Below are 16551 nucleotides of genomic sequence, written 5' to 3' on the forward strand. Positions count from 1 at the left end.
AAGCAGTTGTCATGGTTGCATCCGATGGCTGCAGTTTGTTTAGCGTAAATGAGTGTTTGTAGAACGGACTATCGCTTTTTCTACCCGGGGTTTGGGATTTTATTTAACGCATGTCTAGATTGCATTTTTGCACAAGTACCGCCAACCTGTTACCAAAAACCGGGTGGTGCCTATTCAGAATGTGCCAACAGTCCCATTTCGCTCTCGTTCATGAATTAGGGAACAGACACTCTCTGAGTACAGCATTTTGCAAAGAGGAATCTGCAAGGACGACCACTGCCACTCAAGATAATTAATAAGCTGAGCTTATTTACGATCCCCTTAACACTTATCTATTCAGTTAACTGCATCCACCACTGATGGCTTCAGAGCACCAGCCGAGAAAAACCCTGATATTAGGACAACACACATGGCGGGATACACTTTATAACTCATAGGATAAGCGTGTACAAGACACAAAACATTGTCCATTAGGCTATTGTCTCTTGAAAGACAGCAACGGGTAAACTCAAGGAGAGCTATAGGCTACGTCCGGGCAAGCAATGCCCTGCTCTTGTGAATTATGGTACAGCGGCACTGAAGTCCACTGTCCAGCAGAACACCTCAATTACTTTATTCCGCTCAGAATTTAATAAAACAATAACTTACAGCCGGGTGTCAATCCGGCTGCTGCTGGATGAAGGCCTCCCCCAAAACCATGCCGGTCATTGACGGGGGTGATTCACCATACTTCACCACGTTTGTCAGTATGGGTTCGCGTAGAAGGGTCAGATATCACATGCCACCGACGTTAGCCGTGGCGTGGAATTGAACTCAAGTTGCCAGTTTCACAGCAGAAGGGGGAGAGAACCGCTCTATCCCTGCAGAGATGACCAGGTGATGACTGCAATCAAAGCTTGGGCCAAGTCAAAACGGCTCAACAAGCTAGTACTGCCTCACCTGAACCTGCAGCCTGACTCAAAAAGGTAAATATCTAAATGTAATGGGTGGGGGGGGGAGTTAATTACACGTGAAGGTAAGCTTCGTATTCCCCACACAGTACGGTAAAACATTTACGCCCGATGGCACGCACGCTCTCTGCTCGGCCTAATACGCAGCGAATGCCCATCGTCTGCCATGTCCACGTTTTTATCTCCGTTTTATGGCTGCCGTGGCCCAAGTAGCATCGCGGATCTCCGCCGTGCAAAATAACCAGGCGACCGGCCGAACGTGTGGCAGATAAAATAAACTTAAACCGAGTACGCAGTTCCATTTCTGCTGCTGTCAAGAGTGTTTAATAGCTGCGCACCCCCCACCCTCCTCCCCCACAATGCTGGGCAGCGTGTACGATACACGCCCAGCAAACATCAATCACCAGAAAGGTGAACAACGATGCACAAACACCAAATAAGATTAAGTCAAAACAACAATAATAATGGCAAAGCGGGTGATATTAAGCAAAAGGCGATCAGATATAATTTTGCAATGGCCAGCGAATCTCAAGAGGACGCCACTTATTGTCAATGCTGATTCATCGCGGTGAGCTCCACGCCCTGACCAGTTGGGAGAGACAACTGTTTGTACCTGAGCATTTATTAGCAGCAAATCCTTCTCGAATCCATCATTTACATCTGAAAAAAGAAAATCACACACTGGGAGTTCAAATAGTCACAACAGAAAGGTCAGCGAGCTTTCCCAGTGCCACCAGTGAAGGCCGTGGCATTCACCTTTGCCAGGTCCAGCAAAACGTGTCTCTAAAAGCCCCCTGGCCACCAGCAGGCAGAAGCTTGCGTCAAGTTCTTAAACGGACGACAAATTACAAGTCAATGCCCGCTGGCAGCCGCCTTTAATTGTGTTCAAATTGCAGCTTTGTAGATGCAAATTTTTGGGGGGAGTTCCCCCCCCCCCCCCACTTCGGGACAACGCGATGCGTTGTCAGCGATGATGCGTTGTCAATTCAAGAAAAAGCGCGCGTTAAATTGACGGTGCGGCGGCGTTACCACTGCTCCTCCAAAATAATAAAAACGCCCACAGCTTTTACTGCAATTAGAATACGTTGTCATGATGGGGGAGTTCAATGCGGGGGTTGGGGGTGCTAGCTAAACGTTTATAACATCGTTGGCACATTCTCCGGCATTGCTTTACCTGTCAATGCAATGGCAGAGATGCCGTCAAGCTGTTTTATAAACTGCGCGTGGCTGTCGCTTTCCCTTCACGTCGCAAATTACGTTCGAATCCCGTGGCCTTAACACCAAGCGGAATTCAGAAGCGCACTCCCGTGTAGTTGACACATTAAGGCCCCTTTTACATCTGACGGACTACTTGTTCTGTTTGCAAGCACCTATAAAGGATCGCAAAGCACATAGGGGACCGAGGAGGCGGGGCAGTGTCAGGCAAGTTCTGCATGCAATCACTTTGTCTCTCCAGTGCTGATGGTAATCACACTGCACAGGGTAATAATTTTAGGCTGAGCTCAAGGGACATCAATTGTCGCCGACGCTGTATTCACCATGGTACAACTGTAATGCAGCGTGGTAGCCAACATTTCACCGTGTACACACACAGACCACACGCGCGCGTATACAGGTGTACTTAGGAATTCAAAACGAAACGTTCGTCTTCAGCAGACGACACTTATACACCAAGCGGAAACGAAAAAAATTAATCCATTTTACGCTCCACTTACAGACTGCGATGGAACACAACACCAGTTAAATCTTCTGCGCAGCAGTGACAGGCGTTACCGTAAGCAAGAATACGGCTCGCACGCGATGGCACAGGGCAGTGCTTGCGGCTTACGCACGGCACGACCGTCCACGTGTGTGTGTGTGTGTGTGCACGCACGTGCGTAGCTGGATATTGTTTCCTCCCCAACCCCACAAAACCCTTCACACATTCTAACGCAATGTACTCAACATGCACCTGGTCGCCAGCAAAGCAAGGCAGACGCGGCCTCGCCATTCCCTGCAGCTCTCTCGTCTCACATCGCCTCTCTCTCACCTCTCCCATCGTCTCCCGCCAAGGCCATTAACGACGACACCACCACCACCACCACCAGCGACCCCGACGGCTTACCTTCAGTGACATAGTTGTGGTTGCGAAGGAAAGTGCCGTTGATCTTCCTGCAGTCGATATCCTCTTCCATTGACGCAGAGACTGGGCGTCAGCATAACACGTCGCCGGTGTTATGTTGTCGGCGTTATGTTGTTGTTACGTTGCGGTCAGTGCGTGAGCGTGACGAACGTGGCTCTCGGCTCAGGCCCGGCCAGCCCACATCCATGCTCCCGCAGAAACCAGCTGGGTACAGGGGGCCCCCCGCGATGGAGGCGCGGCGCGGCGCGGCGCTCCTTCCCGCAGATTAAAACGCAGGAGCAATAATGACAGCAATTGCCAATAATCAAGGCAGGCAGCGAGCGGGCGGGCGGGCGGGCGGGCGGGCGGACAGACTGACGGACGGATGGATGGGGGTGACTGCCGACCAGAGTCGGGTGCCCCCCCTTTGCAGAGCCACACCTTGCCGGAACGAGCCGCGTCCCGTGCCAGGAGAAGCGCAGACGAAACGAAGAGAGGGGCGGAATGGAAGGAGGTAGAATGAGAAACAGAAAACGCGGAGGAAGACGGCTTGAGAAAACACCTCGTCACTTGGCCCTCTGCGGCAGCGCAACTACGGGGGGGACGGGGGGGGGGAGAGACCCCTTTGGGAAACCTTTGGCTGAAAAATCTTGGTCCTCAGTGCAGACGCAGACAGAGACGCGAGGTATCCGCCTCCGGGCAGCACGACATCAACGGACGCAGCAGCGGCAAAGGCAGAAGCAGCTCGGTGCTGCGTAATATCCCAGCAGCGTCACTTTCCTCCAAAGCGTTCACCATTCCGGGCCCATGTAAAGTGCTGGCGCTGGCGACGTCGGTGGCGGCAGCGGCGGCGGCGGCAGCAGCAGCAGCAACGACAGAGATGGCCTGTGGCAATTCGACAGCCGGCCTTGGCTCTTGACGGCTTCGACACCGCCACGCCGGACGTGCGAGAGGAGAGGGAGGGAGGGGCATGCGGCCTCTCTCTCTCGCTCTACGCGCTGAAAGCTCGGCTCATCCGCGAAAATAGGTGGAGGGGGAGGGAGGGGGGGGTGTTAGGTAACCCGGGTGACCGGCGGGGATGAGAGGGGGAAGCTTTTAACACCGCGAAAATAATTAAAGACGAAAAAAAAATTTCCCCCGACTACATATATTTAAAAAAAAACTAAATCTTTTCAAATTGGCTAAAAGCTCGTGGAAAATTCAGACACACCATGACCAAGACTGCCAAGACGCCGTGGGCCGGATGGAAAAAAAAAACCGCACGACCGTTTTTAAATGCAACGCACACGCGCGTAAACACGCTCGCTCTGTCGCCCGCTCGCTCTCCCGCACGCACGCAGAGCGATGCAACGCTTGTAGGGCGCCGCGCTGCGCTATTATGGTGCCGACGCCGTCTCGGAGCGAGCGAGCGGACTGCGCAGTCTGACGCACACGCCGCATAAAAAAAAGAAGGCATAAACGTGGGGTGGGAGGGTATCCACTCTGCCAGAGCCAATGGAGAGCGAGAGCGTCATCTATCGGAGAGAGAGCGCTCCGTAGATCAATGCAGGGAGAGGGGGGAGGCACGGTCCGGGGGCTGAGGCTGGGCGGGCGGACAGTGGAAGGATCAAGCGGAACGTCGGGGCGACGCACAGGCCACCATCCAGGCTCGCCAGCGCGCTGCCATTCACTCGCGCGGCGTGGCCCGTGGCACCCCCCCCCCCCCCAGCACCCCCCCCCAGCACCCCCCCCCTGCACCCCCCCCCTGAACCCCCCCCTGCACACCCCCCCCCCGCACACCCCACACCCCCCCCCACCACCCCTGCCACCCCCCCCTCTATTCAGCACTGGGTGGCCATAAAACAGGAGTCATTTACATATAGATTAAGTGCTGTATACATATCGGCACTGTGGTATCACATAATTACCAATTACATATACACACACACACACACGTCAGGCTGTGGGTTTTGTTTAGTATTTTTAAAGGTGTCATCAAAAATATTTCATAGCAAAGTTATTTATAGCACCGGCATGGCAATTATTTTGCAAATGACACATTATTGAGGTTAAACAGCAAGCTTAAGAGGGGCCGGTCCATTTAGTGAGCAGCCACTTAGTATTGTGCCGCCGTTAGATCCCACATTGAATCGCATTATACTGCATGGCGTAACGAATATCAGAGCCTCCGCACTTGGTAAATTAACTGCGCACTGTATGAATCACATTCATGGACTTCGTCTGGTCTCACAGAGCAGGTATTTATAGTGAACCGTAAGAATCTGGACAATGCATCGACTCAAATATATTCTTGTGGCCGACGACTCGAGGGGATGCATCCAATCGCGTGAATAAGCACCCGCGTTTTTTGTTTTTAATGTGTCGTAAACGTATTCCCCTGCGCCAAAAATCACCTGGAATAAATATGCCCAATCTCAACGGACCTCGGAAATTACGGAGAGCATGGGGCTGCGAGAAAATGGCAGGAAAGCAATGGGCTCAGACCACGCAAAGATTGAATGTATGTGGTGTGTCTGGACTGAATCTATCACTGGAGCTATGAGTGCCATCTCCTCGCTTGAATGGCTTTTCTAGAGGCACTCTGGATTCCTCCCAACAAGCTAAACACCCTCATCAATCCCACTGAACCAACGTAAAATAAACATTCTTGAGAGGGCTTACCTTATTAAATTACCATGATTATATGCCGTTACATTTTTGTGAATGAAGCATAAAGACTGTACGAATCGGACACACAAAAATAAAAATACAAACGGGAATGATCAGAACGAGATTGAAACATGATCAAAATGCTGAATCATGGCAAACCATTAAATGGCTGGAGGGTCCGCACCATGACGCCAATACTCACTCAACGTCTGTGGCTCCGAGTCTCGAAATTCAGAACCCTTAGAATCCCAAATTCAGGAGTGTCCTTTTGACAGCAACTCTGTCTTAGACGATCTATCAAATAACCCAATAAACTCATCCACTGGAGAAATACTCAGCAATCTTACACCAAAAAGTTAAAAGCCTAAAGAAGCCTCGCCGAATGCAAAAAAAAACCAGGGCTTTGAATTAATCAGAACATGTAAATAGAAACTGATATCCACATTCATTATTGTAATCACACTTTAAGCATCTTACCACGACGCTGTGTTTTAAGGAAGATTATAAAGAAGGAGTCGTGCGGACGGCGGTACTGACGCGGGAAATGACACGGAGCACAAATCCAGTCTCGATTTTTGCAAATTCAAAATAAGTCCCCGCTATGCGTGAGCAACCGAGTTTACTGTGAAGGTAACATACGTGCACGTTAAATGCCCTTTGTGCGAGTGCGGCACCAAAAAAAGTTCGCGGACAGCTCGCGTAACCATGCAAAGAGCACGCAACGCATATATATACACACACACGCGGCATGGTGTAACGCAACCGTGTGGTTCCCAAAGTGCCGAATGGCTCACAGGGCTATACCAAATAAATGAAACTGAAAACTCTCGTACTACCACTGTGACAACACTAGGCATGTACGTACTATTAATGCATCACGGTCTGGACAAAGATAGGTTACCCTCTGGTGGCCGCGTTTGCACTGTGCAGTCATGTTGATCTCCGACACAGGATCACATAACACGCAAAGAAGTTTCCCATAAATCAGCACCTCTTGACCTAAAAGTGTCACAAACTTTCACTCACATGTGAAAGAGAAAAAAAAACACGGAATTGGCAATTCACGTCACTCGGGGTTTGGCGAGTGACACGAATGCGAAATGGGCTCTGCTGCTCTCCCGCCACGAAACAGCGCCTGGTGGTGTGCAAGAGGCACCGGGCCTCTCCACATTTGAAGCCTTCGTTAACAAATTAAAAAAGAGCAGTTGGTACAGCCCATGGGCGAGCAAAACAAACTTTTAACCGCACCTATCAAAGTTACTTTCCTTTTAGTCTTGGTCGGCGAGTCGACGGGAATTCTCAACGAACGGTGACAATGCTCAGCCTAAATCACCACTGTCCCTTTTTGTGCAGGACCGGCGCGTAAACTACACAGGCCCCCCCCCCCCCCCACCCCAACAGGTTCACTCGCCACGACGTTCGTGCAACGGGAAGCAGTTAAGTGATGGTTGACCAACCTCTCGCTAACAGTACGTACGGGACGAAACTCCTTCATGTGGTTCGACTATAAATGAAATGAAGAAATGTTTAAGTCCATCGGCCTGTTGGCTTCCAGAAGAACATTAATTCATCAAGCGGACATTGATAAAGGAAGGAAACCCTGGACTGGTTTTAAAATGCGTCTGATCAGCAGTCAGGCGTGTTAAATATTCTTCTGGCTTACCAGATCTTATTGGCGAGAGCACTCGATCCCAACTGCGGGGCTCAAGCGGGAGGGAAGGGGAGAGAGGGGTGTGAGTGCTACTCTGCTCGAGTTAGCAAATATGTGTCATAGGCTCGGAAATGAAATAAAAATCGCAGGAGAGGAATCCTTTCAGATGACAGCGTCCGGACACTGCCAGACGATGGTGTCATTGTTAAAGTTCTCGTTCGTCACATTCTTCCCACCCCAACGACAAAGATCCCCCATATAGCCTTAACAGACGGCAGGGGCAAGTGCTGTTAGCGAGCACCTATGAAGGCCAGAACGGTACACGAGGGGGTGGGTGGCCAGCACCACGCCCGGCCGCCTGTCTCCCTAGTGGTGATGTATACACACCACACCAGGTACTCATTTGAGGCTGAGTCGACCTAGGGGAGGCCCAGAAACGATTCAGATACTCGTCACCGGTGTTGGCCGCGAGCGGGAATCAAACTCGGGTCGCCAGTTTTCGTAGTGCAGCGCACTAACCGCTGCACCACCACTCCCCACCCCACACACACACAACGACCACCCCCCCCCCACCATTACCTTTTTATACAAATTTGCCTTGTGAAACGCAGGATTCTATTCTATTTATTACAAGCAAATCTTAAATACTATTTATATCCATAAACAGCAATATGCAGCGATAATGGACCATTGTTTATAACGTTCACTGCAGCGTTCCATGGGTATTCACCAAATAGATGGACTCGCTAACTACGTGAACTTCCATGCGGTGGCTTACGGTGCGCCGCTCTGGACAAAGGTCATTCAATGAACTGAAGGGAACTAACTTGAGAGCCACACAATGTCACGGTTGAGCGCGACGTTCCTGTACAGTACCCATCGTCAATGAGTGCTGGCGTCTAAAAACCGCACTCTGCTCGCGATGATGCTGCCGTGGAAGAATCTGCACGCCATCATCATCATTATCATTTACAGGAAGCACGAGTAAGTGTAGTTTGCTCTATGTTAAACTGCACATTTACTCTACATGTCATGGACATCATCTTTTTTTCAGGTTTACTTTTACGTATAATATATAGTACTGTAAACTACACGACTTTTTTTTTCCCCCATTCTATACATTTCCTGTTCAAGCTATATTTAACGCTATCGAGAATATCAATCACAGTTTCATGTGTTGGGTTGATGTCGGGTAACACAAACGTATTGGCGGTACACCAGCAGTGCGGAGGCAATTATAAAAACAAAACAAAATTCGCAATAATTTACTTTCCCACGAAAATCTTGCGGGGGGCGGGTGGTGATGGTGCGTCAAAAAAAATCAGTTCTCGTGATGCCGAAGCAGTTGGAAGACGAACGCCAGTTCAAATTTTGATTCTTAGACTGTTTGTTGAGGGCCGGTGTGCCACGCTGCACCGAGTGTGCCGCCAATACGGCCATTTGGATTTGAGTTTGCGGATCGCGGATTTGAGGATAGCGGCTATTTTTTAAGAAAGTAACCGCCGCCAAGGTGGGCCGAGGGTTGTGGTGGATTGTAACAAATATTGTAATATTGTAATAAATATTGTAATAAATATTGTAATAAATATTCACCTGGAGCAGCAGAGCCCGTCACCGTGATTGAGAGAGACAGACACACATGGAATCTAACGGGGCTCAAATAACACCGCTTGGATAAAGCTGCATTTCCCTCAGAAATGTAATGGTGCATCAGCTCAATGAATTAGGCAGATTTTATTTTTGCAATTGCGTCATGGGGAGCGCATCAAACCATGCACACGAGAACTATCTCCTTTTGCATATGTTGTATGTAATGGGGGTTTCATCACATCACCCCTGCAGTCACTAGAGGCAGTACATTCCAAAGGACAGGGCAAACAAAACAATGTGACCAGTGAATTGAACTGACCCTAAATCATGGCAATTTGTATAATAAAATGGTTACACATTTGCCCAATTCCTTGAAGTGCCACATTTGCCCAATTCCTTGAAGTGCCACATTCTTTATGGCCTTTAATTGGTTTGCCCAGTGTCACATGTAACTATCGTAAACACAAACATTAAAAACACATCACGACAAGGAGAAGCCGAACATCAATCTTGGTGCAATATCAGCTCCGGTGAATTCCACCATTGCTCTCCGCTTCATGCAGCTGCTGTCTCGTGTAGCTGTGTTACAATCTGACAACTCCACAATGTCGGCTATTGAAGGCTGCTGCTGCTGCTGAACCAGGCCATACGAATGTTCACACCTGCACAGCATTCCGGTTTTCTACCTACAGCGCCGCTCTCAACACTTTCAAACATATATTATTCGGAGGCCCGTGCCCTTTCAAGTAACAAAGAAATACTTAAAATAGCAGGTAATTAAAAGCCAATCAGGGACGGCGGGGTAAAAGCACGGGACATTTACCGCGTAGGTGACCACACAGACCGCGTGCTCCTCTCCAATGCGCCCTCCGGTTGTGCCGCGCGTTTTTTCGGCACGGCGTCTCGACGCCTCGCTCCGGGGACGCGCATCGAGCTCCTAAACAAATGCTCCCCCGCACGCGGTTGCAGCGAAACGTCGCGACCGCCGTGCGCCAAACGACTCACGGCGTACAACCCCAAAAACATATCGGACAGCTACAAATGGGGGGGGGGGGGGGAATGCGTTTTCATCAACTACAAAATTGCCATTAGGGCTGATTGGCAGCGCGCGTCGCTGTATTGGCGAGTTTATTTTACGAGATTCCTGCGTATTCTCAATGACCTTGCGCCGCCGGGATCCCTCGTGCAGCACAAGAATCTAAAGAGCTGACGGCAACAAACTCGCGAGCCAGAACACGCCATCCCGTCACGGGCGCGTTTAACCCGTTATCTTCATCGTCACAAAACGCCGGCATTTCCGCCGAACCGGGCCAAACAAATTGCAGCTCCGGCGTTGTCTGCGGACATCAAGGGGTTTTGGGATTAACACGTAGGTTTTCGCAACCAATATCATCCAAATATTCACGCCATCTAACCCAAAAATACCTTTATTATGGATTTAGGGGTTTCTTTTCCCCTCTTCGGCCTGCAGAGACAGACACGTTTTGGCAATTTCGTCGTTTGACCTCAAATTAAACGAAATTGGAGATTGTAATACACGCTACCTACTGTACACTTTCAATAGTTGGCTACGTATGGTATGAAAAAAAGTTCAACATACTGTACAAGGGAGGGAAGTTGCTCTCTCTCTCTTCTATTGCTCCCAGAGTCTGGCACAGCCGTCATGTTAATTTCTGCCTCCCTGTGTTTTTTTTATTAATTTGAGAGACCTACTAGTTAGATAACACATACTGCTTATTATTATGATTGTTATCTGGATACACACACACACACACCATACAGCACAGGATCAATTTAGCTATGGGCAGCAAGTAACATCACTGTCATGTGCCCGACGGAATGAGGGCTTGGGTTGAGAATCACGACCCTGAACACGTGAAGCAAACACACAAACGAAACAGGCGTGAGAGACACCGGTGCGACGAGCCTAACGTCTCCACGTTACATAAACTCACTTCTTCAAAAGTTTGTTGTCCTTCCCCACGCACCTCCGATTAGCACGGTTGCCTACGTACGGTGCGAAAGAAGTTCAACATACAAACAGACAGGAGGTGAGATCTCGCGTCGATGCGATTGGAAATGTGGCATTGATACGAGCGATGTTGGACTTGAAGTGAAGTGGAGTGGTGGGATAACGGAAGTGATGACAAGAACGAAAAACTTAACGATTGAACTATTTTTTATTTAGCCAGTTAAAGCCCACTGAGACATACAGCTCTTTTTCAGAAGTGACCTGGCTCTCACAAATCATAGCCCAATGAAGTGGCTCATCACGTGGCAATATACTCTGAACGCACGATTCTGAATGCGGAGGGAAAACCCGGAGGACCCAGAGAAAAGTCCACACAACCACAAGGAGAGAGACACGAAATATACAGCAGCAGCAGGCATCAGGGTCCGGATCGAACCCACGACCTCCTGTATACCAGGCGAGGCAGCCGACATTTCGCCACCGTGGCACCCACAATCTTGTTGTGTTACGGTGTCACGGATTGGTACGGCGCCAAGGGGACATTGGCCTACATCCACTGTTTGTGTGGCGTCTCTATCAACGCCGATGCATTCCCCCACTCTTCAACGAGACCGCGCCAGTGGACGTAACTACCGTTCGAGAATCAAAAGAACATTGGTGACTGGTAGGTCACTTGCATGCCACGGAAAGGAAACACTTGTGCTGACAGCTGATATATTTCATCATCTCCTTGTGCTTTGAAAGAACCACTCCAAGACAGGATCTACCTCTGGAAAATCACTTTTTTATCAAGTAATATTTAGTTCTATGCCGGACTCATATGGCGTGCAACCTAAACCATTGGGGATTCTGGGTCCGAATCTGCGCAGCCACTCGGGCCTGTATATCTGGAGTTTGCACGTTCTCACCGTGGTCACGTGGATTATTCTCCGGGTCCTCCCGTTTTTTGCTTCCGCATTTAGAAACATGCGTTTAGAGTATTTGACTGCTATAGATTCACACGTGATAAGCCACTTCGTTTGGCTATCATTTGTGATAGCCAGATCGGTTCTGAAAGAGCTACATAGCTCATAACAAAAAGTTTAGTAGTTTAGTTTAGATGAAAGCAGGTGCTCAAGTCCAGCAGCTTTCATAGCCTCAATCAGGAGACTAATTATTATTTCACAATAACAGACAGTGGCAATCCACTAGTGATCTGGCAAAGCCCTGCTCTTAAGCAGTAATGGTATAGATAGGCATCGGACAGATCACTCACGAGCGTAAGTGGCTCGACAACGCACAACTTAGGCGTGGTGGGATATCTGGTTCTTGGCTGTATGTTGAATTTCCTTCGCACCACACGTAGCCAACAAAGCTAATCGGAGGTGCGGGGGGAAGGAAAACAAACTAAACAAAAAGCAGTTCTAAAGAAATTGGTTTTCCATCTAGATGACTTAAAAGTGCGCAGCTCCAGCAGCTTCCTAATATCGGAAGGAAGAGCATTCCAGACGGCCGCAGCAGCGCATCTGAAAGCGTGCGGTGACCGTCTTTGTTCGATGGTGAGCGGCCAAAAGCCGCTGCTGTTGCGAGGCCAACGTCAATTGACATTCACAAACACAACGTGCATGCCGTCACAGAAGGCATTAAAACTCTGCGTCTGAATAATGCAAATGGAATCAAAATTAGATTATAATGTAATGGGTTTTTTTTTAAACACCGTTTCATGTTACATTCAAGGCGCAGGCGGGCAGTTTGTGAGCGAGTGTACACCCTCTGCTGGCCTTGCAGCTACATTACAGTAACAGAGAGTGCTTTTAAAAGGAAACACAGTCCATGTAACTGAAACAAATTCATTAAAGTAAATGCTTTTTTTTTAATCAAATATTTATTTTAATGCAATGCTATTGACAAATGTGATGAGTTGGGTGTTAAAGTTGCTTTGCTTGTGCACCACTGCCAACGCAGTGTCGTCAAATAATTTGTATAATGGAGGCAATGTGAAGCTTGCTCATATAAACATTACGTTTCTATGACGGTTTTCATTATGGCTGTACGATACACGAGCAAAAGCTCGTCTATAACAAGGCAAAAAAAACTATTTAAGCTAAACGTCAATATTTAACATTGTTTTCAAGTAACCTTAAAAGAAGCTGACAAGCCACTCCATTAAGGGAGACATTCTTTTATTCAAGATATTCCGAGGCTATTTCAAGAAAGAATAACCTCTGTTTTATCAAGCCCCTTTCATATTGAAGTATCTCAAAGCGCTGTACGTAAAACTAAAAACTACTCGCAAATATAAAAAAAAAAGATCTAAGCGAAATAGAAAGCTGATAATAACAATATCAATGGCGACTCTCACTTCGCTTTTCCGCCGTGGGCAAAATAAGTATCTCCCTGCGGAAGAAACTGAAGTTGCTACCCCCGAAATGACGAGCGTTGACTGAGAACAGGTCCCTGCAGGGTGGGCTGGTAGGACAAGTCTCTGCGCTGTCCATTGCTGATTTTACACCCAACAGCACGAGATTTCACTTCGTTAAAGTATTGAAAGGGGACGGACGGACACATTAATTTATTGCAGGCTGGTACACTCAGTTTACAACTTCGTTCCTACCAGTATAACGACTTCCTCCAAACTGGAAGGGGTGGGATGACGAGTGTTCTCTCCTTCGCCGCCGATCAGGAATTCCCGCATCAGTTGGTGGCCGTAGGGAACAAACTGATGATTCTAGATTTATTTTTCCGCATCTTGTTCTTCAGCTTCCCAGGCCCGCTTGCTCCCCCACCCACCCCACCTTTACTCCTGTTTTACCTCCCGTCCCCCTTTGTTCTCCCTTCCCCCGAACTCTAGCAGCCTCACCATTCCTCCCGCCCCACGCACGACCCCCCTCCCCTCTTCCCTCTCTGCCTCCCCTCGCTGGCTCCTCTCCCCCCTCTCTTATACAACCTTTTGTTGTGCAGCAGTTCTCTTGACCACTTCAGCAATTTGTTTTCTTGCATTGTGGCTGTCCCACCTGATGACGGGCACTTTGTGTTGCGCCCGAAACGTCGTGATTTTATTCATTTTTTCGCCTACGTGACTTTGCCGAAAGAACCAAAGAGTAACAACAGATGATGATCTTGATGACCGAAGGAAGGGACCCCCCGAACGTGGGGTGTCCCTGACACCGGCGAATGAAAACGATTCGGTTCCGTGCCACGTCCGGTGCCGACTGCGCTTAACGGAACGATGCTCTCGATGGGGGCAATGATGCAGAGGGCGAGCGCGTGTCTCCGCGTTAGTCACGCCTGCATTTGGCGTTGACAAATCGGCAGGGATTGATGTAATTCTACACCACGGTGACGAGATGTTAAATACCTCGCCTTGTAGGCAGGATCATGGGACCTCCTTTGCCAGGAACAAAATATGAGAATAGTTTTTTCCCCTTTTATCTGGCAACAAAACAGGTGTTAAGTTGTTAAAACACCAAACTGAAACCTTCTATAAGGAATCATGTCTGCATTAACCACAATACTTGTGGTCAACAGTTTCATTTTGGTACTGGCAAAGGAGGTCCCATGATGTAGGTGCTCACCCCGAGCTCTCATTACTCTGATCGTGCATTGTCTTTGTGCTGTGTGACGCCTTTTGGAGTCCTCTGGTCCAACACCGTTTGAGACGAGGCTCAAAAGAAAGCTGTCTCTGGTGTGGACCAAGCTGTTTCAAAAACAATGCTAAATTCTCCTGCTTGATATGTAAACTCCTTTGTCAAGGCGCTTTACCTCTCTCACCTAGCCTAAAAGACGCTGCGAATCTGAGCAGCGTTCACTGAAGCGCTCAGCTGATTGGAGAGTTTATAGAGTTTATTTATAACATTGATGTAGTTTATATTTTAGTTTTTTATTAGTTTACTATATGGTATTCATTATATAGTGTAGTGTATACCCAGTTACTTTATGTTTATAGCTCAACTTATTGAAGAATATATTGAGTACATTTATTATATTGATGTAGTTTATATTTTAGTTTTTTATTAGTTTACTATATGGTATTCATTATATAGTGTAGTGTATACCCAGTTACTTTATGTTTGTAGCTCAACTTATTGAAGAATATATTGAGTACATTTATTATATTGATGTAGTTTATACTTAGTTTTTTTTCACATCGGTTTATTGTATGATAGTTGGGTAGTTGCATTCCTTTAGCGTCCATATACTAAATGCCTCTGTTGATATGTAAACTTTGACTTTAACATAGCTATTTCCGTGACCAGTCACATCCTAATCCCTCACATTAACATCATGCTAATCTCCCAGTTACATGCTAATTTCTGACTTTAACACCCTGCTGATCCAACACTTTATCAGAGCTATTTCAATGCTAAATTATCCTGTTTGATATGTAAACTCCTTTGTCAAGGCGTTTTACTTCTCCCACCTAGCTTAAAAGACGCTGCAAATCTTAGCAGCGTTCATTGAAGCGCCGTCATCCCGACAGTTCTGTTCCTTCACCTGAAGAAGGCTACTTGTTTTGTGGCCGAAACGTCGTGAGAATTTTATTGTCTTATTTCGTTTTATTGTTTTATTCTCATTCTACGTGACTTTACCGAAAGAACCAAGAAGATGAATCCTTGCAGTCACGAAAGCTTTAAATCGAAATGTAAATATTATCAGAGTGTGTTTTTTTTTTGCATTCTCACCACAAGTATTGTGGTTAGTGCAGACATGATTCCTTGTAAAAGGTTTCAGTTTGGTGTTTTAACAACTTAACACCTACATTTTGATTTAAAGCTTTCGTGACTGCAGTAATTCATATTCTTAGTTCTTTCGGTAAAGTCACGTTGAAGGGAAACAATAAGTGGCTTTCTGACAGCATACATCAAATTTCTCGTCTCCCCCCTCCTCTTTTCAGAACATAGATGGACTCGTCCTTCTAAATAAACTGCCATATCGCTGCGCGTGGCGCTAACGTTTTTATAAATAAATAAACGTTTAAAAAGAAATAAATTTATGCAAACCGACACCTGATGACGACCGTTTGTGTTATGGTCGAAACGTCGTGAGAATTTTTTATTGTTTTATATATTTTATTATTTTATTGTTTCCCTTCAACGTGACTTTACCGAAAGAACTAAGAATATGAACTTAACACCTGTTTTGTTATTCTTGGTTCTTTCGGTAAAGTCACGTAGAAGGGAAACAATACAATTTTATTGGTTTATATTTTTATTATTTTATTGTTTCCCTTCTACGTGGTGACTTTACCGAAAGAACCAAGAATATGAACCCCTGCAGTCACGAAAGCTTTCAATCAAAATTTAACCTGTTTTGTTGCCAGATAAAAGGGGAAACCCCTATCTTGTATGCTGAAGCTCGTAGGTTCGATTCCGACCCTGACGCCTGCTATATATTTTGGAGGTTGCAAGTTCTCTCCGTGGGTCATTGGTATTTTTCTCCACATCCTCCGGTTTTCCCCAACTACATTTAGAACATGCGCTCAGAGTATTCGGCTGCGAAAATTTTCCACGTGATAAGCCACTTCTCGTTGAGCCATCACCTGTGGCCAGGTAACGCTTCAGGAAAAGAGCTATGCAGCTCAGTGGGCCTTACACCTGTTAAAATAAAAATAGTTAAAGAGTTAGTTCATTTGTATTTCTATGCTTTATTTACATTATTT

The 16551-nt window shown here is 47.3% G+C and overlaps 1 protein-coding gene across 6 annotated transcripts in view; it reads right to left on the reverse strand.

Annotated features, from left to right (window-relative positions):
* LOC116941205 (serine/threonine-protein phosphatase 2A 55 kDa regulatory subunit B beta isoform) overlaps positions 1–16551 on the reverse strand; it is a 226895-nt gene that overhangs the window by 108878 nt on the left and 101466 nt on the right. The window contains exon 1 of one of the 6 annotated variants that reach the window (XM_032951990.2): positions 3055–4470. The exons of the other annotated variants lie outside the window; for them this stretch is intronic. Within the exon in view, the coding sequence (XP_032807881.1) occupies positions 3055–3124 (70 nt within the window). The 5' untranslated portion in view covers positions 3125–4470. Of the gene's footprint in view, positions 1–3054; positions 4471–16551 lie in introns of those variants that run through there. 6 annotated transcript variants of the gene reach the window in all.

Source organism: Petromyzon marinus, chromosome 11 (assembly GCF_048934315.1).
Source record: "Petromyzon marinus isolate PM22_M1 ecotype Great Lakes invasive population chromosome 11, UKy_Petmar_22M1.pri1.0, whole genome shotgun sequence".
In the NCBI taxonomy this organism is placed as follows: Eukaryota; Metazoa; Chordata; class Hyperoartia; order Petromyzontiformes; family Petromyzontidae; genus Petromyzon; species Petromyzon marinus.